At 46.3% G+C, this 27,874-nt stretch overlaps 1 protein-coding gene across 1 annotated transcript in view; it reads right to left on the bottom strand.

The window, feature by feature from the left end:
* LOC117521373 (receptor-type tyrosine-protein phosphatase N2-like) overlaps positions 1-27,874 on the bottom strand; it is a 742,548-nt gene that overhangs the window by 149,058 nt on the left and 565,616 nt on the right. The window contains exon 14 of the mRNA XM_034182665.1: positions 11,974-12,171. Within this exon, the coding sequence (XP_034038556.1) occupies positions 11,974-12,171 (198 nt within the window). The remainder of the gene's footprint in view (positions 1-11,973; positions 12,172-27,874) is intronic.

The raw sequence follows: 27,874 nt of genomic DNA on the forward strand, positions 1-27,874 counted from the left end.
CAAACAAAGCCTAAACGGCTGACCATTAACACCTGGCCTGATGCTGCCCTCACCCGTCTGCAGGACTGCTTTGACCAGACACAGTGGGTAGCCTTTTACCATGAAGACTTGGCTACATTCACACACACAGTACTGTCCTACATCAAATACTGCATTGAAATGGTTACTGTGGAAAAGAACATTCTGGTGTTTCCAAACCAAAAACCATGGATGACTACCTAGGTCCGCACACTCCTCCGGGACCAGGACGCAGCCTTCAGATCGGGAGACAGAGCACTATACAACACCACCCGTGCTGACCTGAGGAGAGGCATCAAGACCGCCAAAGCGGAGCATAAGAGCAGGATAGAGGACCAGCTTAACAACCCCCGACAGGTGTGGCAGGGCATGCAGTCGATCACCAATTACAGAGGCTGTGCTGCAACACCAGGGAACTCAGATCTGGCACTAGCAGAGGAACTGAACAGCTTCTATGCCCGTTTTGAGTCTCAGGCACGGCATTCAACCACAACACCCCAACCCCCACTACAACCCATTCCAGCCTCCAGTTCCCCCCCACTTACTCTAGCGGCTGAGGACGTGAGACAAGTGCTCCAGGCTGTGAACCCCAGCAAGGCTTCAGGCCCGGATGGAGTACCAGGGAAGGTGCTCAAGGCATGTGCTGACCAGCTAGCACAGGTCTTCACTGTCATTTTCAACCTGTCACTAGAACATGCCCTCATCCCAGCCTGCTTAAAATCCGCTACTATCATCCCAGTCCCCAAAAAATCACCCAGAACCAGCCTCAATGACTTCCACCCGGTAGCGCTCACCCCAGTCATCACCAAGTGCTTTGAGAAACTAGTTCTAAGACACATCAAAGCTTGTCTCCCCCCTACCCTGGACCAGCATCAGTTCGCATACCGGTCTAACAGATCCACAGAAGATGCAATAACAACTGCCCTTCACTCAGCATTGACTCACCTGGAGAAACAAGGGAGCTATGGCAGGATGCTCTTCATTGACTATAGCTCAGCTTTTAATACCATAATACCGGACATCCTTATCCCCAAGTTATCCAACCTGGGGATCCCACTGCCCACCTGCTCCTGGATCAAAGACTTCCTGGTCAATCGACCACAGCAGGTAAAGCTTGGTCCTCACTTCTCCTCCTTCCATACTCTCAGTACCGGCTCCCCCCAGGGCTGTGTGCTGAGCCCACTTCTCTACTCGCTCTACACATCTGACTGCACCCCCACCCACTCGGAGAACATCATCGTTAAATTTGCTGATGACACAACAGTGGTGGGGCTGATAACAGGGGGAAACGAAGCGGCCTACAGAGATGAGGTCCAAAAACTGGTCGAGTGGAGTGCAGCCAACAACTTGGCACTAAACATCACAAAGACTAAGGAACTCATCCTGGACTTCCTTCGAAAGAAAACTGCCCCTGCCCCACTGTACATCAATGGCGAATGCGTGGAGCGAGTGGAGTCCTTCAAGTTCCTAGGGGTTCACATCTCTGCTGACCTCTTCTGGTCAGTCAACACCGCAGCACTGGTCAAGAAGGCCCAGCAGCGACTACACTTCTTGAGGGTGCTTAGGAAAGAGCAATTAAGCACACCCCTGCTGGTGACCTTCTATCGCTCCACTATAGAGAGCCTGCTGACCTACGCAGTGTCAGTGTGGCACTCCAGCTGCACTGAAGCTGACAGGAAGAGACTGCAGAGGGTAGCAAACACTGCCCAAAAAATCACTGGCTGTCCTCTGCCCCCCATTTCCACCATCTACACCTCCCGCAAGAACATTCTCAAGGACAATACACACCCCAGCTTTCACCTCTTCAACCTGTTGCCCTCTGGCAGGCGCTACAGGTCCATACAGGCCAGGACAAATAGACTCAGAGACAGTTTCTTCCCCAAAACCATCACCATGTTGAACAATAATCTGCACTAAAAACGGACTATATTAGGTACTGAGTCGCACCATATCTATCTCATTTGTAGCACAAGACTTTTGCACATTTTTCAGTTGTTCCATTGTTTATTATATCGCCTATAGTTGTCATACAGTTTTACATTTCCTTTTGCACTCTCTCAATTGCTACACTGTTTACACTGTCCACATGTTACACAATTTTACTTTTCAGCAAAGGACTTCACGTGTTTCCTTATGTGATATTGTTGTTTATTCATGTTATATTGTCTGGTATTGCACTGCGTGCACTTTTTAAGGAGCAGCCCCCCTAATCTTGTTGTACTATGCAGACTGTGTTTGCTGTGTATAATGACAATAAAGGCTTTCTATTTCTATTTCTTATGCACTCCTTTGGTGAAGAAGATATTCCCCAGAACTGTCACTGTTTTTGAAGACTCCTGTGTTGAACTCACCCTTTGATGAAGCTTAATCCTGTGTTGAACTCACCCTTTGATGAAGCTTACTCTTGTGTTGAACTCACCTTGCACCAAAAGACTATTCTTCAGTTTTTATCTTCTGTGAATTAATAAATTGCTGTTCTTGATCTTCTGTCTTCTTGTTTGGCTGACCTGCTATTGGGGTTCAATTTAGTCTGTCCCTATGCCCAACTGTAACAGCCTATTGGTGCATGATATTCGTGATTTTCGTGGAGCATGTTTTTGGCTGTCAAATAATCTTCCATGAATGTCATGCACCACCCTCATTTCGCCTCATGTCGTGGAGGTCGCAACTGAGCGTGTTGATCCGTCTTGATTAGTGGTGATCCTTAATAGAGCGTGACAGCATTCTTCTCTGACGTGCATACAATTAAACCCTGCTGCACCGCATTCAGTTTCATTGCTGCAGTATGCTGAAGAAGGACAGTGGCGCCAAGTTGGCTAAAAGTTTCATTCCAATACTCATCAGCGCACTCCTGCAGGTGTTCCACCTGCTGGTGCAGCGGCTGTGCCTGATATTTCAGAAAACACGCGAGATGAGAGCCGCGTGGAGCCACACATCTGGTTCTCTCCGTCTCTCCTCTCTGCGCCACTCCATGGCACACAGACCAACTAAGCATGCAGTCACAAAGTGCTTCTGCTGTGGATTTTGAGGAGCAAACTGGAGCAATTTGAATTGTTCAGCAGCTGATGGATGAATATGGGTGTGTGTGTGGAGACAATTTGCCTTATTTACAACGTGACAGAACGTAACGATGAGCTGTTATGCACAATTGCGCGGAACAGTGCAGAACAGTATTCTTAACTGTGTGTAATGGTTCCTGATAATTCACCAGCAATACATGCCATTAATTGTAACGTGTGGTAACAGGTTGCAGCAGTTCTTGAGGACACCTGACACCTCTGCCTCAAATTACCACATTCGTGATCAGTGGCCAAAAATATATACTTCGTGGCATTCGTGACTTGTCGTCGTTATGTGTAAATGCAGCACTAACGTGATGTAAATCTGCGATTGCTTCACTTGGTACTGGTTCTACATATTCCATCACCTTTCTTCATATTTCTACATATTTCTTCATGTCCAAGGGATCCAGAGGAGTTGGTGTGCCTTTACAAGCCTCCGAAGCTGTTGACTGGGGGGTACTAGAGGAGGTGACATAGCGCTATTTGAGCTCAACTCTAGCTAACATTTTAGTATGAACGTCAACAATTTTAAGCATCTTGAAAATGTTTCCGACACCACAACAAAGATCAACATTGCCTGTCTGACAATGACTTAGCTCCTGCAGATTCTGGCAGACCTCGGCGCTGGTCGACATTAATTACAACTGTGTGTGTGTGTGTGTGTGTGCTTCAGGTAGAACAGCTCCAAAGAAACACAGTATATTACTGTGCAGCATGCGCTAACAACACCTCAACATCAAACTCTACAAGTTTAATTGTGATGGAGAACAGACAGGGGGCGCTGTGTCACATGGGACTAAACAACACTTTAATGTAGAAAACCAGCTGAAAGCTTCTACTCCTCAAATTAAACTCAGTGGGTGGATTGTGACACAGAATGTACAAACAGTAATTAATTTGGGGGTGGGGAGAGTGGAGAAAGAGGCGGGGCATCACTTCTCATCAACAATTATAATTCTCCTTTCTTTGATGATAAAAATCTTAAAATCCTCCTGTGCCTTCCTTCAGTCCTGGTATAATAAGAACGTGGCAACAGGTGAGTCACCTCTGAGAGGAGATTACCAGTACGTAAACGATAGGACCGCAAACACAGAAACCACAATATCATCATTAAAATATTCAGTTCAGGTCAACACAGTGAAGAAAAAGGCCAGAGTGTAAAAAAATATATATATATATCTGACATTTGAGCAGAAGAAAGGAATAAAAACACAGTGCATCCAGAAAGTCTGTCTGGATGAACTTTCTCCACATTTTTTTTTATTTTTATTTTTTATTCCAAAATGGATGAAATTCATTTTTCCCCCAAAGTTGTACACACAATACCCCGTATTGACAATATGAAAAAGGTTGTTGTTAGATTTATTCAAATTTATTAAAAAAAAATAACAATAATAAAAAACTAAGCACATGTACAAGTTTTCACAGCCTTTGCCATGAAGCTCAGATTGAGCTAAGGTTCATCCTGTTTCCACTGATCATCCTTGAGATGTTTCTACAGCTTAAGTGGAGTCCACCTGGGGTAAATTCAGTTGATTGGACATGATTTGGAACGACACACACCTGTCCACATATAAGGTCCCATAGTTGACAGTGCATGTCAAGCCTGATTTTTTTGTTTTGTTTTTTTGATGTCCAAAAAAATTTCTAACATGTAAAAAGTTCAAGGGAGCAAACACTTTTTCACACCACTGTATGTAGATATGTACAATGACAATAAAGGCTCTATTCTATTCGACTGTATTTGTTCCTTTTATGTGTTGATGTCACAGAAATACAGAATGGAGCAGCCAAAGATAAAGTTGCTTTTTAATCGCCCCCATTTCTCAAACAATGGCACGTTGAAGATACGAGGTTTGTGTCTGACAAGTGCATTATGTAACATTGCATCTGCTGTGTATTATTTCTGTTAGAGGCCTGTGGGCGGGTGAAGACCGTCTCGACAGAACTCATCTGCAGTCTGCCTCACTGTGTGCAGCTGAAACTCAGACTTGTCCTACTCACTGCACACTCACGTTGAACATAGTGCAGGTTTCATCATGCAGCATCCTCACTGTGCCTCACGGTGAAAATCATGCAAGTCTCACTGTGCCTCACGGTGGACATTGTGCAGGTCTCACTGTGCAGCATCCTCACTGTGGCCTCACGGTGAAAATCATGCAAGTCTCACTGTGCACTCAAGGTGAAAATTGCGCAGGATTCACCGTGCCCTCACGGTGAACATCGTGCAGGTCTCACTGTGCAGCAGCCTCACTGTGCAGCAGCCTCACTGTGCGCTCACGGTGAACGTAGTGCAGGTTTCACCGCACAGCATCCTCAATGTGCCCTCCCAGTGAACTTAGTGCAGGTTTCACTGCGCAGCATCCTCACTGTGCCCTCGTGGGGAACATTACGCAGGTTTCACCATGCAACATCCTCATTGTGCCCTCACAGTGAAAATCGTGGAAGTCTCACTCTGCACTCATGGTGAACATTGTGCAGGTTTCACCGTGCCCTCATGGTGAATGTAGTGCAGGCCTCACCATGCAGCATCCTCACTGTGCGCTCACAGCGAATGCAGTGCAGATCCCACCATGCAGCATTCTCACTGTGCGCTCACAGCGAATGTAGTGCAGGTCTTACTGTGCAGCGTCCTCACTGTGCACCCACGGTGAACGTAGTGCAAGTCTCACCGTGCAGCATCCTCACTGTGCTCTAACTATGAACGGAGTGCAGGTCTCACCGTGCAGCATTGTCACTGTGCCCTCATGGTGAACTGTGCCCTCAGGTCTCACTGTGTACCATCCTCACTCTGCCCTCACGGTGAACGTAGTCCAGGTTCCACCTTGTAGCATCCTCACTGTGAGGGCAGGTCTTATTTTCTGCAGTCATGTGACATATCACATGTGACATAATCACATGACTGTAGAGAAAAATGGCCGTTCTCTTTTTGCTCTGTCTGATTGATTGCCTGAAAAGGTGCTGCAATAGTAACACAATGCCTTTCTAAAAAGTTAAACTTAAATTTTGTGGTGTGAAAACAGAGCACTTCAAAAAGAAAAATTCAGATTGCTGACTGGTGATCCATTTTGGGAGCCTTCAAACATTTTATACAAAGGAAAATGTATAAAATCTATACACTAGATAGAGAGCAGTGACACTGATCCACCTTTTGTTCACTACAGCCCAACTGTCACAGGCTGAATCACAGGGGCCAATCACAGCCTCAACTTCACAAGTGATAGTAATAATGCCCCCCAAAATTTTTTTAATAAAGAAATGGTTTGAGGCTTGATGTTTTACACTTTAAACATAAATTTTATTATAATTCACTAAAAACACAGCTAACAACCAACCAATGTACATCACACTGCCTTCCCTCAAATGGCATTCGCCATGATGCTCAGCATTTGCATAGAGAGAGTCCATTTTTCCCTTGTCTTGTAAAACATACACACTTTAACTGAAAATAAATGGCAGCTGGTCACTTTGCCTCTGTCTCTTTGCATCGCGCTCTCTCTCGGTCTCTCTCTCCATCTCCCTCCCTCCAGTTGAAATCTCGTGGGTAATTAGTATCTTTGTGCATACTGAACACGTCAAAAAGGGCACTCTGTCACACCTCGCTGGCAGCCTCATAAGGTGGTGGTGGGGGGGGGGGGGGTGAGGATGGCGGGGGCAGCGAGCGGCTGGTGTGAATAGTTATATATCACAATTGCAGCTTGGTTCGATGTGCTGCGACCGAGGTTCAATTGAGACAAAATGTCCTGCTTACAGAACACACTGTGGGTGTGATGAGATCTGCACAACCAAACAAATACAACGAAAAATGGGGGTGGGGGTGGGGTGGGGGGGGTACATCGAGCTCAAAGCCACAGGAACTTCTGTGGTTTTTAAAACAGGAGATGTTGAGAGGTGAAAGCAGAGGAACAATGTTTTAGGTAAAAAGGACCCGGCAACCAAAAACAAAAACACAAGCTGAACCCTGGTGAAGTGAATATTAAAATCCTTTGTGACATTTTTTTCTTTCTGAGAATAATTAAATAATAATAATAATAATAATTAAATTTAGAATCCGGAGGTCACCTACCTGAAAGGAGGAGTGAATTGAAGCTGACAGCTCTTCATATTACAAATTAACTTTGATGCTTAGACAGAATTTATTATAACATGCAGAGGACTAATCCACAGATTAATACTTTGATTTTGTTAATTATCACAATATTTAATTTACGGTCAGTCATGATTTGTGCGACCGACAACAGGATCTTGCCCTTTTTAATAGTAACAACCTGACAGGTAGCATTCAATCGCTGTCAGTTGTTGTGTCGTTGACTGTAGATCCACTGAAAAACACTGAGTAAAAGTGTAGAATTTAAAGCTGCGTAACAATGTAAAAAGTAAGACCCTTTGGCTGTTCCCTTGTTTTCACTCGGGGTGGCCACAGCAGATTCAAAGTGACTCTGCATGTTGATTTGGCACAGGTTTTACACTGGATGATCATCCTGACGCAACTCCACATTACATGCAGAAATGTGACAGGGGTGGGGTTTGAACCGGGAACATTCCGCACTGGAACCAAGCACACTGTGTAACAACATCCACAAAGAAATTCAAAGTACTGTAATTTCCAGAGTATAAGTCATTTATTTTTTATTTGCTAGTTCGGGAGGTTCTGAGACTTAAAGGACATGTTGCACCGAAATCATAATAATTTACATTTAGGCTGTTAGTGACCATCCGATGATCCACTGGCATTACTTTGTGCACTTCCGTGACCGGTTTCAAAGTATGTGGCATTCACATCAAACAGCTACAGAGACTTCCGAAAACAAAGCATTCGTGAGTACTTGGATGTTTCCAACAAGTGATGTAGCTACTAGACACAGATTAATTCCAATTCCAAAGTTAACAGAAGTGTGATGTCGTCTTATGATGACTCGTTTTTAAGTGAAAATGTATTCTGATGCAGTCACAGTAAAAGCTGGAGTTCTGAGAAGATTCAGTGCACCTGCAGCCACGAGCCATAAACGCAGCCTGTCAATAACAATCTCTGCTCAAGGCTCAGCTTTGTACATGATTAATTATGAGTGTTGTTATCAATAAAATCTAAAAAAAAAAACATCTGCTGCCGCGGAAAACACGTTCACAGTGGCAGGAGAAAATGTTAAGAGTTTCGGCGAAAGCTCAGAAGGTTCGTTTTCGGATGGGGAGGAGAGGTGATGGTCTAGTGGTTAAGGTGTTGGGATTTTCCCCGCCTGACTGGAAAATCACTAAGGGCCCTTGGGCAAGGCCTTTAATCCCCTATTGCTCCCGGTGTGTAGTGAGCGCCTTGTGTGGCAGCACCCTGACATTGGGGTGAATGTGAGGCATAATTGTAAAGAGCTTTGAGCGTCTGATGCAGATGGAAAAGCGCTATATAAATGCACTCCATTTACCATTTGTTTCTCTCTGTCTGTCAGTCATTGGGATGTTTCTGCTCATTCTAAAATGTGCCTCACATGCTGAAAAATGCCAAGAATTGCAGAGTGAGACGTTTTCTGGAAACACACCTGCCAATGCTCAGAGTGAGAGGAATAAAATACATCAGCGACCACTAGTTATTAGCACATGTGCGCGGAGAGACTTACTAACAGGGACATTAAAAAAGTGCGATGTACTTTAAACTCCGGTGTGATGTTTATAATGAAAAATTACACATTTGTTACTAATATTTCTATGACTGCTACTACTACAAATAATAATAATAATAATAATCCTACTACTACTATTAATAATACTACTACTAATAATAACAATAATAATAATGATAGTCCTACTACTACTACTATTAATAATAATAATAACAATGCTAATAGTTCTACTACTACTACTAATGGTAAATGGACTGCATATATATAGCGCTTTTCCATCTGCATCTGATGCTCAAAGCGCTTTACAATAATGCCTCACATTCACCCTGATGTGAGGCTACTGCCATACAAGTATCTCCACCTGGTCAGCAGAGCTGAGTATGCTTATTAATTTATGTTCTTAACGATTTTCATGTTTTATTATTTTATTTGCAGTGCACTGAAGAGCAGACTACGGTTCAAGTCCTCCGGGCAGAAGCCGCTGTCTGTGTTGTGGAGCTTTGCAAGAGTTTCTGTGTGTTGTATGAATTTACAGCACACACGTTATCAAATTAAACTGTTCCCTGTGCTTGAAGTTATGTTTGTGTGCTTTCTATGTTTGCAAGTGTTTTTCAAATTGCAAGATGCTTTTGATTCATTCCTGTGGTTGTTGAATTGATGCAGGGTTTTGTTGTTGTTGTTGTAAGTGCTGTCTTAACTGGGAAGTGAAGGTAAATGTTACTTGTCATTAGTAAATTTTGCTTCAAGGTTTTCACTGCTACACTGAGCTTCATGATTAAATGTGGAACACAGATTTGAATGACTGTGTACTGACTTTAGAAACCTCCCCAGGCTCAGCAAGCCGCTCTGATAAAGGGTCGGAGAGCTGAGTGGGTGGGAAAATATAAATATCTCAGTGATATCACTGACACTAAACTAAATTTGAGGCAAACTGTGAAGCTGTGTATAAGAAGAGGAATCAGCGTTTGCACTGTTTGAGGAAGTTGTCCTTTTTCCACATTGATAGGACACTATGGACTCTTTTTTGGTCGCTCATTTATTGAATTGACTTCATCTTTTAGCTTGGCGTCTTGATTCAGCAACTTTACCCTAAAAAATAATGGTTCTCTAAATCAAACTGTGAGGTGGTGCAGTCAGCTCATTGGAGAGCCACAACTTAACCCAGAATCCCAAAATACCAGACAGTTACAGAGGATGACTGGTCTTATTTTGAAGGGCGGCTCCCGCCCACTACATGGTGAACTTCAACTTCTTCCATCAGGCTGCAGATATAAACTGCCAAGCAATATAAGGACAGCTTTGTCCCTGCAGCCATCAGACTGATCAACGGAAGCTAGCAAGTATTTTATGGAATTCACTCATTTTGTAGAGCTCTTTGTATAGTTTTATTTACTTATTTATTCTTACCCTGTCTTTTATTCTGCTAGGATGGTTTTAAAATCATCAGCGTTTATTTATTTGTCTGACTGTTAGCAGGATTAAATCAAAACTACTGCACAGACTTTGACGACATTTTCACCACAGATAGAGCATGGAAGAGTCTAATAAATTTTGGAGGTAATCCGAATCCAGATCTGGATTCTGGATCAAGATTTCACTTTATATAGTCTTTGAAGGATTCCGTAAAAAATAAATAAATACATGAATAAATAACTACTTCACAGATTTTCACCTAATTTTCACCACAGATAGATATCAGGGCATGGAACAGTCCACTGAATTTTGGAGATAATCCGGTGTCACAGACCGAACAGTCCACCCTGCCTTCACTGCATATGCGTCATTTCAGACCACAGCAGCACGTCTGAGTCTGACTTACAACACCCAAAGCAATCAAATGGAATAATATTAGCCATCAGATGGCAAAGTAAAACCTCTTACATCATTTTAGTCAGTTTTAAGCAGAACTGTGGACATTTTAAGCAGAAACCAGGCGATAATTGGTGAGTCGTTACTGAAGCTTTGAAATGACAGAGGTACTGCTGCAGCAGCAGCTGCTGCGCTGATTGGTCCGCTATCTTTTATGATGAAGTAATTTATGTGGAAATTATTGTTGAACAAAAGCTTCAGATCTCCGTCTCCCAGACAGATGATTAGTGCAGCAGATAACTGTAATGGCATTTTCAATTTGATTGGAGCATTTTTAATTTTGACCCCTGTGTAACTCTCTGTGTAAGTTGACCCCTACCTGGACGCCTACTGAAAATTCAAATGGCTAGTCGGTTTTTTAAAAAGATTAATGTCTAAGGAGCATTTGTGCCGATTTGGGTGCTTGTATCACCATTCCACAGGACCGGGGCACGATAGGACAAGGCTCTACTTCCCGCAGACTTCACTCTAAGGACACAAAGCAATCCTGCACCCTGTGAACGCAAACGGTAGGTAGGGCTTAAATAAGTCAGCCAAATAGGGTGGTGCCAGTCCATGAACAATTTTATAAGCCAGTAGCAGGACCTTAAAATCTGATCTCGCAGACACAGGAAGCCAGTGAAGAGACATCAAAATGGGAGTAATGTGGTCAAACCTTCTGCTTCGTGTCAAGAGTCTGGCAGCAGCATTTTCAACCAATTGAAGACCCCTGATTCTGAACTGTGGCAACCCAGAAAATAAAACATTCAGTCAATACAGCCCTAAAAATCGTCCCCCCCCCCGGCTTCACTGCACATGCGTCATCAGCTGTGGTTCACTGATTATCACCTTGTTTCTGCTTCAAACTGCCTCTAGTCATCATCTGTATCAGCGACAGATATCTGAAGCTTTTGTACAACAATCATTTCCACATAAATTCAGCATTATTTCATCAGAAAAGATGGAGGAAGCGATTAGAGCGCACAGGCTGCTGTCATTTCAAAGTGTCACCGATTATCACCTCGTTCCTGCTTAAAACTGACTTTAAAATTATTTAAGAGGTCTTACCTTGTCATCTGATGGTTAATAATACCATTAATCCATCTGATCGTTTTGGGTGAAGACAGTCTGTCCACAGAGCATCTGAGCTCCAAAATGACGCATGTGCAGTGGAGGCAGGGCGGGCCAATTTTTAGGGACGGACCGTTCGGTCGGCAACACTGGTAGAGCTGATTTCACTCTACAATAGAGTGTTTTTTACTCTATTTAGACTGGGATCAAATGTTATCCCAGCAGAGTGTACCCGTTGAAAACTTTGCCAGTTTAACAATGTACTACAGATTTGGCATCTCATCATTTCACAGAAGTCAACCATTTCTTAAGTCATCCTCAGCATCACTGTGTAGTTTAACAGAGTGACTCTTGTGGACACTCACCAGTATCATGTGACCGGTTGAGATGTCCATGTTGGAGTGGGCCGGCTCTTCGGACCATGAGGAGAGGCTGCTGCGAGCTGATGGGCTGATGGCCGGACCGCCATCGCTGAACTGTGATGACACGCTGTTGATCCTGGAAGAGATGGGCTCTGGACGCTCGGCTGGGGGTTTGACCGCCATGCGCTGCCGACAGAGCTCCTACAGAAGAGAAGACAGGGACATATTAGTCACTGTTATCGGAGGTCCAGAAGTGGTGCAATGTTAAATAACACATTAAGCAGACAAGTTCGTTCATGGGAATCAAACCTGTGATAAACCTATAAATCATCTTTCAAGGTACCTGAGGTTACTTTAAAGCCCAGTCACACTGCAGTTAACAAAGTGCAATGAAGCCCTAACAAAACAAGAAATCTGGACTTTAGTTGGCATCGTTTAACCTTCGCTCAGCTTCGTTCCTGCAGCGGTCACTTCGCCAGGACTTTTAAACTGTTGAAAAATTTGAACAACGGCAAACGAAAACCTCAATTCATCCGTATTTCGTTGTGCTGTCATTCTTGACGGTTTCTTATCATTTGCTTAGTTTTTGTAATGTTAGCCTATAGTTTTCTTAGTTTTTGTTAACGTTAGCCTTTTGTTTGACTTCGTTCAACCAGCTGAATGTTTTCACACAGTACAAAAGCCAGCTTTTGAGTGGTTTTGTGGAGGAGCAACAGCTCTTCCGCGGTGGTGCTGGTGTGTGTGCGGTGTGGGGCTTCTGCCGCTGCGTGTGAAGTGGCGAGAGCTGCCATCATGCCTTGGTGCTGGCCAGCCAGGAAGAATTTGTCGCCCTCTCTCCCAGCACACGGCAACTCGTGATCGTGGTGTTGGCCAGTGCTGCACACATGAGGAGAGAATTACCGCACAAAAAGTCCAGTCAGAGCTGCAGCATTCTGTTCTGTTCCTCTGAAAGGCTTGCTGTCCTCCAGCCTCTGCAACAGAAGAGCCCACTGCCCCTTTCAGCATCTAACAGTTCAAAAGTTTTGAGGAAGTGATCCTAGATCACTGCGTATTGCACGATATCATCATGACAATCCCACCCGTTGTGTTCCCAGCAGGACGCCGTGCTTTGTTCCACCTGCGGCCATTCGTTCAGCGCTGGACGCAGCATATATTAAATATTATTTCATGGCGGATTAATCATTTTCAAACATTCTCTGCAAGTTTTCTGCTGAAAATGGCTTTAATCTTCCTGAATCATAGAGGAGCGCGCTAACCGGAGCCGTTCGCATGCGCATGCACACTCGAAGGAGAAACCATTTGGAGCCGTCCAAAAAGGTAATTATTTGTCATGTGTTGAAAAGCCTTCAGTTAATTCAAAATGCTGCAGCTAGAGTGCTGACAGGGACGAGAAGGAGAGAGCATATTTCACCCATATTGGCCTCTCTTCATTGGCTCCCTGTTAATTCCAGAATAGAATTTAAAGTTCTTCTTCTTACTTATAAAGTTTTGAATAATCAGGTCCCATCTTATCTTAGGGACCTCATAGTACCATATCACCCCAATAGAGCGCTTCGCTCTCAGACTGCAGGCTTACTTGTAGTTCCTAGGGTTTTTAAGAGTAGAATGGGAGGCAGAGCCTTCAGCTTTCAGGCTCCTCTCCTGTGGAACCAGCTCCCAATTCAGATCAGGGAGACAGACACCCTCTCTACCTTTAAGATTAAGCTTAAAACTTTCCTTTTTGCTACAGCTTATAGTTAGGGCTGGATCAGGTGACCCTGAACCATCCCTTAGTTATGCTGCTATAGACAGACTGCTGGGGGGTTCCCATGATGCACCCAGTGTTTCTTTTTATTCACCTCTTTTTGCTCTGTATGCACCACTCTGCTTTTAATCATTGGTGATTGATCTCTGCTCTCTTCCACAGCATGTCTTTTTCCTGATTCTCTCCCCTCAGCCCCAACCAGTCCCAGCAGAAGACTGCCCCTCCCTGAGCCTGGTTCTGCTGGAGGTTTCTTCCTGTTAAAAAGGAGTTTTTCCTTCCCACTGTCGCCAAGTGCTTGCTCATAGGGGGTCGTTTTGACCGTTGGGGTTTTTCTGTAATTATTGTATGGTTTTTGCCTTACAATATAAAGCACCTTGGGGCAACTGTTTGTTGTGATTTGGCGCTATATCAAATCAAATCAAATCAATTTTATTTATAGAGAGAGAACCAGGAAAAAGACATGCTGTGGAAGAGAGCAGAGATCAATCACTAATGATTAAATGCAGAGTGGTGCATACAGAGCAAAAAGAGAAAGAAACACTCAGTGCATCATGTGAACCCCCCAGCAGCCTAAGTCTATAGCAGCATAACTAAGGGATGGTTCAGGGTCACCTGATCCAGCCCTAACTATAAGCTTTAGCAAAAAGGAAAGTTTTAAACCTAATCTTAAAAGTAGAGAGGGTGTCTGTCTCCCTGATCTGAATTGGGAGCTGGTTCCACAGGAGAGGAGCCTGAAAGCTGAAGGCTCTGCCTCCCATTCTACTCTTACAAACCCTAGGAACTACAAGTAAGCCTGTAGTCTGAGAGCGAAGCGCTCTATTGGGGTGATATGGTACCATGAGGTCCCTAAGATAAGATGGGACCTGATTATTCAAAACCTTATAAGTAAGAAGAAGAATTTTAAATTCTATTCTAGAATTAACAGGAAGCCAATGAAGAGAGGCCAATATGGGTGAGATACGCTCTCTCCTTCTAGTCCCTGTCAGTACTCTAGCTGCAGCATTTTGAATTAACTGAAGGCTTTTCAGGGAACTTTTAGGACAACCTGATAATAATGAATTACAATAGTCCAGCCTAGAGGAAATAAATGCATGAATTAGTTTTTCAGCATTACTCTGAGACAAGATCTTTCTAATTTTAGAGCTATTGCGCAAATGCAAAAAAGCAGTCCTACATATTTGTTTAATATGCGCATTGAATGACATATCCTGATCAAAAATGACTCCAAGATTTCTCACAGTATTACTAGAGGTCAGGGTAATGCCATCCAGAGTAAGGATCTGGTTAGACACAATGTTTCTAAGATTTGTGGGGCCAAGTACAATAACTTCAGTTTTATCTGAGTTTAAAAGCAGGAAATTAGAGGTCATCCATGTCTTTATGTCTGTAAGACAATCCTGCAGTTTAGCTAATTGGTGTGTGTCCTCTGGCTTCATGGATAGATAAAGCTGGGTATCATCTGCGTAACAATGAAAATGTAAGCAATGCTGTCTAATTATACTGCCTAAGGGAAACATGTATAAAGTAAATAAAACTGGTCCTAGCACAGAACCTTGTGGAACTCCATAATTAACCTTAGTCTGTGAAGAAGATTCCCCATTTACATGAACAAATTGTAATCTATTAGATAATATGATTCAAACCACAGCAGCGCAGTGCCTTTAATACCTATGGCATGCTCTAATCTCTGTAATAAAATTTTATGGTCAGCAGTATCAAAAGCAGCACTAAGGTCTAACAGAACAAGCACAGAGATGAGTCCACTGTCTGAGGCCATAAGAAGATCATTTGTAACCTTCACTAATGCTGTTTCTGTACTATGATGGATTCTAAAACCTGACTGAAATTCTTCAAATAGACCATTCCTCTGCAGATGATCAGTTAGCTGTTTTACAACTACCCTTTCAAGAATTTTTGAGAGAAAAGGAAGGTTGGAGATTGGCCTATAATTAGCTAAGACAGCTGGGTCAAGTGATGGCTTTTTAAGTAATGGTTTAATTACTGCCACCTTAAAAGCCTGTGGTACATAGCCAACTAATAAAGGTAGACTGATCATATTTAAGATCGAAGCATTAATTAATGGTAGGGCTTCCTTGAGCAGCCTGGTAGGAATGGGGTCTAATAGACATGTTGATGGTTTGGAGGAAGTAACTAATGAAAATAACTCAGACAGAACAATCGGAGAGAAAGAGTCTAACCAAATACCGGCATCACTGAAAGCAGCCAAAGATAATGATATGTCTTTGGGATGGTTATGAGTAATTTTTTCTCTAATAGTTAGAATTTTTGTTGTGTGGGCCGCCAGAAGAGGAGGTACTGCTGGCCCACCACCAGAGGGCGCCCTGCCTGAAGTGCGGGCTTCAGGCACGAGAGGGCGCTGCCGCCATGGACACAGCCGGGGGTGACAGCTGTCGCTCATTACCTCTTGACAGCTGTCACCCATCTACTCAACATCATCTCACTCCATAAAGACCAGACGTCATCTCCACCTCGTTGCCGAGATATCATACTTCATTGGAGGTAATATCCTCAGCCGTTTTGTAATTGCAATATTTGTATATTGTGAGTGTTTGCAGGAGTACCAGTTCCTCCGTCGGTGGAAGCTGTGAGAGCGCTGAAGGCACTCTTTTCCCCTGAGGACTCTACAGAACTCTGCAAGTTATTGAGTGAGAGGTGGAGGTGGCATTCCCACCGTTGTTGTTACTGGGTGTACACACACCCACACTTGACTGTCTTTGTTCTTCGCCAGCAGTACCAGATCCGACAGTCGGGGACGGTGATCACCTGGGAATTCAGGACTTGGCGGCTCCAGTATTCACCAGGTTCTGGGGCGGCGGAAATCGTGTGGTTCCGGCTCTTCTTAGGACAGACGTCTTCTATCCTCGAGCCTGCCCACACGTCACCTTTGTGTATTGACTGTTATGATATTCTGAGATTGTCTGTATATTCGTTGTGCACATTCACAACATTAAATTGTTATATTTTGGCTCATCTATTGACCGTTCATTTGCGCCCCCTGTTGTGGGTCCGTGTCACTACACTTTCCCAACAGGATATCTCGGCCAGCGTCATGGACTCCGAGGGGCGTCACCCGGCTGTTGAACGACCAATGGGAGAGCAGGGAGCGCAGGCGTCTGCAGGAGACGTGATTGGTGAGCTGCAGCACATTCTCACCGCCTTTACGGCTTGGTTGGATCAAATGACTGAGCAAAACATCCTCCTGAACCGCAGGGTGGAGGCTCTCTCCGCACAGATGGCGGCGAGCGCTCAGGGCGCTGCTGCAGCTCGTCCTCCTGCCGACCCTGTGCAGGATATAAATGTTCCAGTGGTGGTTCAACAACCCCTCCCACCATCCCCTGAAGCATACATAAGCCCTCCTGAGCCGTACGGAGGTTGTGTGGAGACGTGCGCGGATTTTCTTATGCAGTGTTCGCTCGTCTTAGCACAACGTCCCGTCATGTACGCATCAGATGCTAGTAAAATAGCTTATGTGATTGCTCTACTTCGGGGTAAAGCACGCGCCTGGGCTACGGCGCTCTGGGAACAGAACTCACGGTTGTTGTCAGCATACACTGGGTTTGTGGGGGAGTTCAGAACAGTGTTTGATCACCCTAACAGAGGAGAGACCGCTTCAACCGTGCTGCTGTCAATGAGACAGGGACGCGAGAGCGCAGCCGCTTATGCAGTCAACTTCCGTATCGCGGCTGCGAGGTCCGGCTGGAATAACGTTGCGCTCTGCGCCGCCTTCATAAACGGACTGTCGTTGGTTATGAAGGAGCAGCTGGTAGCTAAGGAGGAACCGCGGGATTTAGATGGGCTTATCGATCTCGTTATACGGTTAGACAATCGGTTGGAGGAACGCCGTCGGGAGCGAGGCGAAGGACTGGGCTAAGGGGGGGGGTCAAAAAACATTCAAGTGAGACACACACAAATTGCCACACGACTCCCAGTCACAATCCTGAGCGGGGATTTAACCCTTCAAGCCCGAGCACTGGTGGACACGGGGTCAGAAGGGAATCTGCTAGACAGCAGATAGGCAAGGGAGGTAGGGCTCCCTCTGGTGGCGCTTCCTTCGCCGTTGCAGGTGCGGGCACTAGATGGCACCCTCCTCCCTTTACTCACACACAAGACACAACCAGTAACTCTGGTGGTGTCTGGAAACCACCGGGAGGAGATTGAGTTTTTTGTAACTCCTTCTACCTCCCGTGTGATTTTGGGCATCCCATGGATGTTGAAGCACAATCCCTGGATTGATTGGCCGTCTGGGGTGGTGGTTCAGTGGAGCGAAACCTGCCATCGGGGGTGTTTAGGATCCTCGGTTCCTCCCGGTTCACAGGCTAAGGAGGAGGTCAAAGTCCCTCCCAATCTGACGGCAGTGCCGGTTGAGTACCACGATCTTGCTGACGTCTTCAGTAAGGATCTGGCACTCACCCTTCCCCCGCACCGTCCGTACGATTGTGCCATTGATTTGGTTCCAGGCGCTGAGTTCCCGTCCAGCAGGCTGTACAACCTCTCACGACCTGAGCGCGAATCAATGGAGACCTACATCCGGGACTCATTAGCTGCCGGGCTGATCCGGAACTCCACCTCCCCGATGGGGGCAGGTTTCTTTTTTGTGGGCAAGAAAGATGGCGGACTTCGTCCATGTATTGATTACAGGGGGCTGAATGAGATTACGGTTCGCAACCGATACCCATTGCCATTGTTAGATTCCGTGTTCACCCCCCTGCATGGAGCCAAAATCTTTACTAAGCTGGATCTTAGAAATGCGTATCACCTGGTTCGGATACGGAAGGGAGACGAATGGAAGACGGCATTTAACACCCCATTAGGTCACTTTGAGTACCTGGTCATGCCGTTCGGCCTCACCAATGCCCCTGCGACGTTCCAAGCCTTGGTTAACGACGTCTTGCGGGACTTCCTGCACCGATTCGTCTTCGTATATCTGGACGATATTCTCATCTTTTCTCCGGATCCTGAGACCCATGTCCAGCATGTACGTCAGGTCCTGCAGCGGTTGTTAGAGAACCGACTGTTTGTGAAGGGCGAGAAGTGCGAGTTTCACCGCACGTCTTTGTCCTTCCTGGGGTTTATCATCTCCTCTAACTCCGTCGCCCCTGATCCGGCCAAGGTTGCGGCGGTGAGAGATTGGCCCCAACCAACAAGCCGTAGGAAGCTGCAACAGTTCCTCGGCTTCGCTAATTTCTATAGGAGGTTCATTAAGGGCTACAGTCAGGTAGTTAGCCCCCTGACAGCCCTGACCTCTCCAAAAGTCCCCTTCACCTGGTCGGATCGGTGCGAAGCCGCGTTCAAGGAGTTGAAACGACGGTTCTCTACTGCGCCAGTTTTGGTGCAGCCCGACCCTAGCCGCCAGTTCATGGTTGAAGTGGACGCCTCTGACTCAGGGATAGGAGCCGTGCTGTCCCAGAGCGGAGAGACCGATAAGGTTCTTCACCCGTGCGCCTACTTTTCACGCAGGTTGACCCCGGCTGAACGGAACTATGACGTCGGCAATCGAGAACTCCTTGCGGTGAAAGAGGCTCTTGAGGAGTGGAGACACCTGTTGGAGGGAGCGTCTGTGCCATTCACGGTTTTCACTGACCATCGGAACCTGGAGTATATCAGGACCGCCAAGCGGCTGAACCCCAGGCAAGCCCGCTGGTCACTGTTCTTCGGGCGTTTTGACTTCCAGATCACCTATCGCCCCGGGACCAAGAACCAGAGGTCAGATGCCTTGTCCCGGGTACACAAAGAGGAGGTCAAAACTGCACTGTCGGATCCACCGGAGCCCATCCTGCCTGAGTCCACTATCGTGGCCACCCTCACCTGGGACGTGGAGAAGACCATCCGGGAGGCCCTGGCACGGAGCCCGGACCCAGGAACAGGTCCAAAGAACCGTCTGTACGTCCCACCAGAGGCCAGAGCTGCAGTCTTGGACTTCTGTCGTGGTTCCAAGCTCTCCTGTCATCCAGGGGTGCGAAGGACCGTGGCAGTTGTCCGGCAGCGCTTCTGGTGGGCGTCTATGGAGGCAGACGTCCGGGAATATATCCAGGCCTGCACCACCTGTGCCAGGGGCAAGGCAGTACACACAAAGGCCCAAGGACTCCTCCAGCCGCTGCCGGTGCCTCATCGCCCCTGGTCCCACATCGGCCTGGATTTCGTCACGGGCCTCCCGCCGTCCCAGGGCAACACCACCATCTTCACGATAGTGGACCGTTTCTCCAAGGCGGCCCACTTCGTGGCCCTCCCGAAGCTCCCAACAGCCCAGGAGACAGCAGACCTCCTGGTCCACCACGTTGTCCGTCTGCATGGGATACCCTCCGACATCGTCTCAGATCGTGGTCCCCAGTTCTCCTCACACGTCTGGAGGAGCTTCTGCAGGGAACTGGGGGCCACCGTGAGCCTCTCGTCCAGGTACCATCCACAGACGAACGGACAGGCAGAGCGGGTCAACCAGGAACTGGAACAGACCCTCCGCTGCGTCACATCCGCGCACCCGACGGCCTGGAGTAACCATCTGGCCTGGATCGAGTATGCGCATAACAGCCAGGTGTCTTCGGCCACCGGCCTCTCCCCATTTGAGGTGTGTTTGGGGTATCAGCCCCCGTTGTTTCCCGTGGTGGAGGGAGAGGTCGGTGTGCCCTCGGTCCAGGCCCACCTGCGGAAGTGCCGTCGGGTGTGGCGCTCCGCCCGCTCTGCCTTGTTGAAGGCCCGGACGAGGGCGAAGACCCATGCAGACCGCCGGTGATCCCCGGCCCCTGCTTACCAGCCCGGGCAGGAGGTGTGGCTTTCCACGAAGGACATCCCCCTCCAGGTGGACTCCCCGAAACTCCAGGACAGGTACATTGGCCCCTTCAGAATCCTCAAAGTCCTCAGTCCTGCCGCAGTGAAGCTCCCACTCCCGGCTTCACTGCGGATCCATCCGGTTTTCCACGTGTCACGTGTCAAACCTCATCACACCTCACCCCTCTGTGCTCCCGGACCGGCACCCCCTCCTGCTCGGATCATCGACGGGGGGCCGGCTTGGACGGTGCGCCGGCTCCTGGACATCCGTCGGATGGGTCGGGGGTTCCAATATCTGGTGGACTGGGAGGGGTATGGACCCGAAGAACGCTCCTGGGTGAAGAGGAGCTTCATCCTGGATCCGGCCCTCCTGGCCGACTTCTACCGCCGACACCCCGACAAACCTGGTCGGGCGCCAGGAGGCGCCCATTGAGGGGGGGGGTCCTGTTGTGTGGGCCGCCAGAAGAGGAGGTACTGCTGGCCCACCACCAGAGGGCGCCCTGCCTGAAGTGCGGGCTTCAGGCACGAGAGGGCGCTGCTGCCATGGACACAGCCGGGGGTGACAGCTGTCGCTCATTACCTCTTGACAGCTGTCACCCATCTACTCAACATCATCTCACTCCATAAAGACCAGACGTCATCTCCACCTCGCTGCCGAGATATCATACTTCATTGGAGGTAATATCCTCAGCCGTTTTGTAATTGCAATATTTGTACATTGTGAGTGTTTGCAGGAGTACCAGTTCCTCCGTCGGTGGAAGCTGTGAGAGCGCTGAAGGCACTCTTTTCCCCTGAGGACTCTACAGAACTCTGCAAGTTATTGAGTGAGAGGTGGAGGTGGCATTCCCACCGTTGTTGTTACTGGGTGTACACACACCCACACTTGACTGTCTTTGTTCTTCGCCAGCAGTACCAGATCCGACAGTCGGGGACGGTGATCACCTGGGAATTCGGGACTTGGCGGCTCCAGTATTCACCAGGTTCTGGGGCGGCAGAAATCGTGTGGTTCCGGCTCTTCTTAGGACAGACGTCTTCTATCCTCGAGCCTGCCCACACGTCACCTTTGTGTATTGACTGTTATGATATTCTGAGATTGTCTGTATATTCGTTGTGCACATTCACAACATTAAATTGTTATATTTTGGCTCATCTATTGACCGTTCATTTGCGGCCCCTGTTGTGGGTCCGTGTCACTACACTTTCCCAACAATTTTATTAGCAAAGAAAATCATGAAGTCATTACTAGTTAAAGTTAAAGGAATACTCGGCTCAATAGAGCTCTGACTCTTTGTCAGCCTGGCTACAGTGCTGAAAAGAAACCTGGGGTTGTTCTTATTTTCTTCAATTAGTGATGAGTAGTAAGATGTCCTAGCTTTACGGAGGGCTTTTTTATAGAGCAACAGACTCTTTTTCCAGGCTAAGTGAAGATCTTCTAAATTAGTGAGACGCCATTTCCTCTCCAACGTACGAGTTATCTGCTTTAAGCCGCGGGTTTGTGAGTTATACCACGGAGTCAGGCACTTCTGATTTAAGGCTCTCTTTTTCAGAGGAGCTACAGCATCCAAAGGTGTTTTCAATGAGGATGTAAAACTATTGACGAGATACTCTATCTCACTCACAGAGTTTAGGTAGCTACTCTGCACTGTGTTGGTATATGGCATTAGAGAACATAAAGAAGGAATCATATCCTTAAACCTAGTTACAGTGCTTTCTGAAAGACTTCTAGTGTAATGAAACTTATTCCCCACTGCTGGGTAGTCCATCAGAGTAAATGTAAATGTTATTAAGAAATGACCAGACAGAAAGGAGTTTGCAGGGAATACTGTTAAGTCTTCAATTTCCATACCATAAGTCAGAACAAGATCTAAGATATGATTAAAGTGGTGGGTGGACTCATTTACATTTTGAGCAAAGCCAATTGAGTCTAATAATAGATTAAATGCAGTGTTGAGGCTGTCATTCTCAGCATCTGTGTGGATGTTAAAATCGCCCACTATAATTATCTTATCTGAGCTAAGCACTAAGTCAGACAAAAGGTCTGAAAATTCACAGAGAAACTCACAGTAACGACCAGGTGGACGATAGATAATAACAAATAAAACTGGTTTTTGGGACTTCCAATTTGGATGGACAAGACTAAGAGTCAAGCTTTCAAATGAATTAAAGCTCTGTCTGGGTTTTGGATTAATTAATAAGATGGAATGGAAGATTGCTGCTAATCCTCCACCTCGGCCGGTGCTACGAGCGTTCTTGCAGTTACTGTGACTCGGGGGTGTTGACTAATTTAAACTAACATATTCATCCTGCTGTAACTAGGTTTCTGTAAGGCAGAATAAATCAATATGTTGATCAATTATTATATCATTTACTAACAGGGACATAGAAGAGAGAGACCTAATGTTTAATAGACCACATTTAACTGTTTTAGTCTGTGGTGCAGTTGAAGGTGCTGTATTATTTTTTCTTTTTGAATTTTTATGCTTAAATAGATTTTTGCTGGTTATTGGTGGTCTGGGAGCAGGCACCGTCTCTACGGGGATGGGGTAATGAGGGGATGGCAGGGGGAGAAAAGCTGTGTAAGACTACAACTCTGCTTCCTGTTCCCAACCCTGGACAGTCACGGTTTGGAGGATTTAAGAAAATTGGCCAGATTTCTAGAAATGAGAGCTGCTCCATCCAAATTGGGATGGATGCCGTCTCTCCTAACAAGACCAGGTTTTCCCCAGAAGCTTTGCCAATTATCTATGAAGCCCACCTCATTTTTTGGAAACCACTCAGACAGCCAGCAATTCAGGGAGAACATGCGGCTAAACATGTCAATCCTGGTCCGATAGGGGAGGGGCCCAGAGAAAACTACAGAGTCCGACATTGTTTTTGCAAAGTTACACACCGATTCAATGTTAATTTTAGTGACCTCCGATTGGCGTAACCAGGTGTCATTACTGCCAACGTGAATTACAATCTTACCGAATTTATGCTTAGCCTTAGCCAGCAGTTTCAAATTTCCTTCAATGTCGCCTGCTCTGGCCCCCGGAAGACAATTGACTATGGTTGCTGGTGTCGCTAACTTCACATTTGAGTTGCCAATAACCAGAGTTTGATCCTCGGCGGGTGTGTTGCCGAGTGGGGAAAAACGGTTAGAAATGTGAATGGGTTGGCGGTGTACACGGGGCTTCTGTTTAGGGCTACGCTTCCTCCTCACAGTCACCCAGTCGGCCTGCTTTCCCGGCTGCTCGAGATCTGTTGGAAGGGAACTAACGGCGGCTAGGCTACCTTGGTCCGCACCGACTACAGGGGCCTGGCTAGCTGTAGAATTTTCCACGGTGCGGAGCCGAGTCTCCAATTCGCCCAGCCTGGCCTCCAAAGCTACGAATAAGCTACACTTATTACAAGTACCATTACTGCTAAAGAAGGCCGAGGAATAACTAAACATTTCACACCCAGAGCAGAAAAGTGCGGGAGAGACAGGAGAAGCCGCCATGCTAAACCGACTAAGAGCTAGTAGCTGCGCTAAGCTAGCGGATTCCTAAAAACACACAAAGTGAATAATGTGTAAATAATTTAGAGGTGATTCAGCAGACGGAGTGCTTTAGTTAAGGCACGTGAAGATTACACTGTGAAACAAATCGTTATCTAGATCAATCTAACTGCGCAGATTAAACAGCTAACAGATACAGCAAAACACTGTTGTGCTCCGGAACAGGAAGTGATACAATACCGCAGTGAGAGCCAACCACCAGTAGATTTTATATAAATAAAATTGATTTGATTTGATGTTTAGATTGTCATGGCTTGGTAAAACAGCTGCATGTTCTTTCCTTCTTGTGTGCAGCTGTTCTTCTTCTTCTTTGTCTTTCGGCTGTTCCCGTTAGGGGTCGCCACAGCAGATCAATCGTTTCCATCTCACCCTGTCCTCTGTATCTTCCTCTGTCACACCAACCACCTGCATGTCCTCTCTCAGCACATCCATGAACCTCCTCTTTGGTCTCCCTCTTCTCCTCCTGCCTGGTGGCTCCATCCTCAGCATCCTTCTCCCTATATACCCTGGGTCCCTCCTCTGCACATGTCCAAACCATCTCAATCTCGCCTCTCTGACTTTGTCTCCAAACCGTCCCACCTGAGCTGTCCCTCTGATATGTTCATTCCTAATCTTGTCCATTCTTGTCACTCCCAAAGAGAATCTCAACATCTTCAGCTCTGCCACCTCCAGCTCTGCCTCCACAACATAGCTGGTCTCACTACTGTTTTGTAAACTTTTCCCTTCACTCTTGCTGATATTCTTCAGTCACAAATCACTCCTGCCACCTTTCTCCACCCACTCCACCCTGCCTGCACTCTCTTCTTCACCTCTCTACCACACTCTCCATTACTTTGAACAGTTGACCCCAAATATTTAAACTCATCTACTTTCACCACTTCTACTCCTTGTAACTGCACTAGTCCACTGGGCTCCCTCTCATTCACACACATGTACTCAGTCTTGCTTCTACTGACTTTCATTCCCCTTGTCTCCAAAGCATATCTCCACTTCTCCAGACTAGACTCAACTTGCTCTCTACTCTCACTACAGATCACAATGTCATCTGCAAACATCATAGTCCATGGGGACTCCTGTCTGATTTCATCTGTCAACCTGTCCATCACCACTGCAAACAAGAAAGGACTCAGAGCTGATCCTTGGTGTAATCCCACCTCCACCTTGAATGAGTCTGTCATTCCGACTGCGCATCTCACCGCTGTCACACTATTCTTGTACATGTCCTGCACTACCCTAACATACTTCACTGCCACTCCAGACTTCCTCATACAATGCCACAACTCTTCTCTTGGCACCCTATCATAAGCTTTTTCTAGCTCCACAAACACACAATGTAACTCTTTCTGTCCTTCTCTGTACTTTTCCAACAGTATTCTCAGAGCAAACATTGCATCTGTAGTGCTCTTTCTCAGCATGAAACCATATTGCTGCTCACACATCTTCACCTGTTTTCTAAGCCTAGCTTCTACTACTCTTTCCCATAACTTCATGCTGTGGCTGATCAGCTTTATGCCTCTGTAGTTACTGCAGCTCTGCACATCACCCTTGTTCTTGAAAATAGGAACCAGCACACTTCGTCTCCACTCCTCAGGCATCCTCTCACTTTCCAAGATTTTATTAAACAATCTGGTTAGAAACTCTACTGCCATCTCTCCTAGACATTTCCATGCCTCCATTGGAATGTCATCTGGACCAACTGCCTTTCCACTCTTCATCCTCTTCATAGCAACCCTCACTTCTTCCTTGCTAATCTCTTTTACTTCCTGATTTACTCTCACCACATCATCCAGCCTTTTCTCTCGCTCATTTTCTTTATTCATCAACTCTTCGAAATATTCCCTCCACCTTCTCAGCACACACTCCTCACTTGTCAGCACATTACCATGTGCATCTTTTACCACCCTAACCTGCTGCACATCCTTTCCAGCTCTGTCCCTTTGTCTGGTCAATCGGTACAAGTCCTTTTCTCCTTCCTTACTATTCAACTTCTTGTACAGCTCGCAATATGCCTTTTCCTTTGCTTTTGCCACTTCTCTTCTCGCCTTACGCCGCATCTCCTTGTATTCCTGTCTGCTTTCTTCATCTCTCCGACTATCCCAAAACTTTTTCACCAACCTCTTTCTCCTTATGCTTTCTTGGACCTCTTCATTCCACCATCAAGTCTCCTTGTCTTCCTTCCACTGTCCAGATGTCATACCCAGTACTGCCCTAGCTGTCTCCCTCACCACATCTGCAGTACTCTTCCAGTTGTCCAAAATTGCTTCCCCTCCAACTAGTGCTTCTCTCACCTGCTCGCTAAATTTCACACAACAGTCTTCCTCCTTCAGCTTCCACCATCTGATCCTTTGTTGAGCTCTCACTCTCTTCTTCTTCTTTACCTCTAAGGTCATCCTACAAACAACCATCCTATGCTGTATAGTGACACTCTCTCCTGCTACCACCTTACAGTCTGTGATTTCTTTTAGCTTGCATCTCCTATAAAGAATGTAGTCCACCTGTGTGCACCTTCCTCCAGTCTTATATGTTACCCTGTGCTCCTCCCTTTTCTTAAAGTAGGTATTCACCACAGCCATTTCCATCCTTTTTGCAAAATCAACTACCATCTGTCCTTCCCCATTCCTATCCTTGATACCATATCTACCCATTACTTCCTCATCACCTCTGTTCCCTTCACCAACATGCCCATTGAAGTCCGCTCCTATCACCACTCTTTCATGCTTGGGCACACTCTCCACCACCTCATCTAACACACTCCAGAAATCTTCTTTCTCCTTCATCTCACAACCTACCTGTGGGGCATATGCACTGATGATATTCATCATCACCCCTTCAATTTCCAACTTCACAGTCATCACCCTGTCAGACACTCGCTTAACCTCCAACACACTTTTAACATACTCTTCCTTTAAAATGACCCCAACACCATTTCTCTTACTGTCCTCACCATGGTACAACAACTTGTACCCACCGCTGATGCTCCTGCACTTACTTCCTTTCCACTTGGTCTCTTGCACACACAATATGTCTACCTTTCTCCTCTCCATCATATCAGCCAGCTCTCTCCCTTTACCAGTCATACTACCAACATTCAAAGTCCCCACTCTCATTTCCACCCTTCTAGTTTTCATCTTCTCCTGCTGTTCGTGGCAACATTTTCCTCCTCTTCTTCGTCTTCTTCGCCCAGTAGTAGCCCAATTTCCACCGGCACCCTGTTGGGCAATAGCACCGGTGGCGGACGTTGCTAACCCAGGCCGCGACCGATCCGGTATGGGAATTCGATTCTGAGTCTGCATAGTTGGGTTGGCTTGTTTTACGCCGGATGCCCTTCCTGACGCAACCCTCCTCATTTATCCGGGCTTGGGACCGGCACTATAAGAATGTACTGGCTGCACACCCCATGTGGCTGAGTTATGTGCAGCTGTTAAAGTATGTTTATGAGAGATTTAACATCTCATGATACAACCCCAGTTCCATTGAAGTTGGGACGTTGCGTAAATGTAAATAAAAACAGAATACAATGATTTGCAAATCCTCTTCAGCCTATATTCAATTGCATACACCACAAAGACATTTAATGCTCAAACTGACAAACTATATTGTTTTTATGCAAATATTTGCTCATTTTGAAATGGATGCCTGCAACACGTTTCAAAAAAGCTGGGACAGTGGTATGTTTACCACTGTATTACATCACCTTTCCTTCTAACAACAGTCAATAAGTGTTTGGGAACTGAGGACACTAATTGTTGAAGCTTTGTAGGTGGAATTCTTTCCCATTCTTGCTTGAGGTACGACTTCAGTTGTTCAACAGTCCGGGGTCTCCATTGTCGTATTTTGCG

This window comes from Thalassophryne amazonica, chromosome 12, assembly GCF_902500255.1.
Source record: "Thalassophryne amazonica chromosome 12, fThaAma1.1, whole genome shotgun sequence".
Lineage (NCBI taxonomy): Eukaryota > Metazoa > Chordata > Actinopteri > Batrachoidiformes > Batrachoididae > Thalassophryne > Thalassophryne amazonica.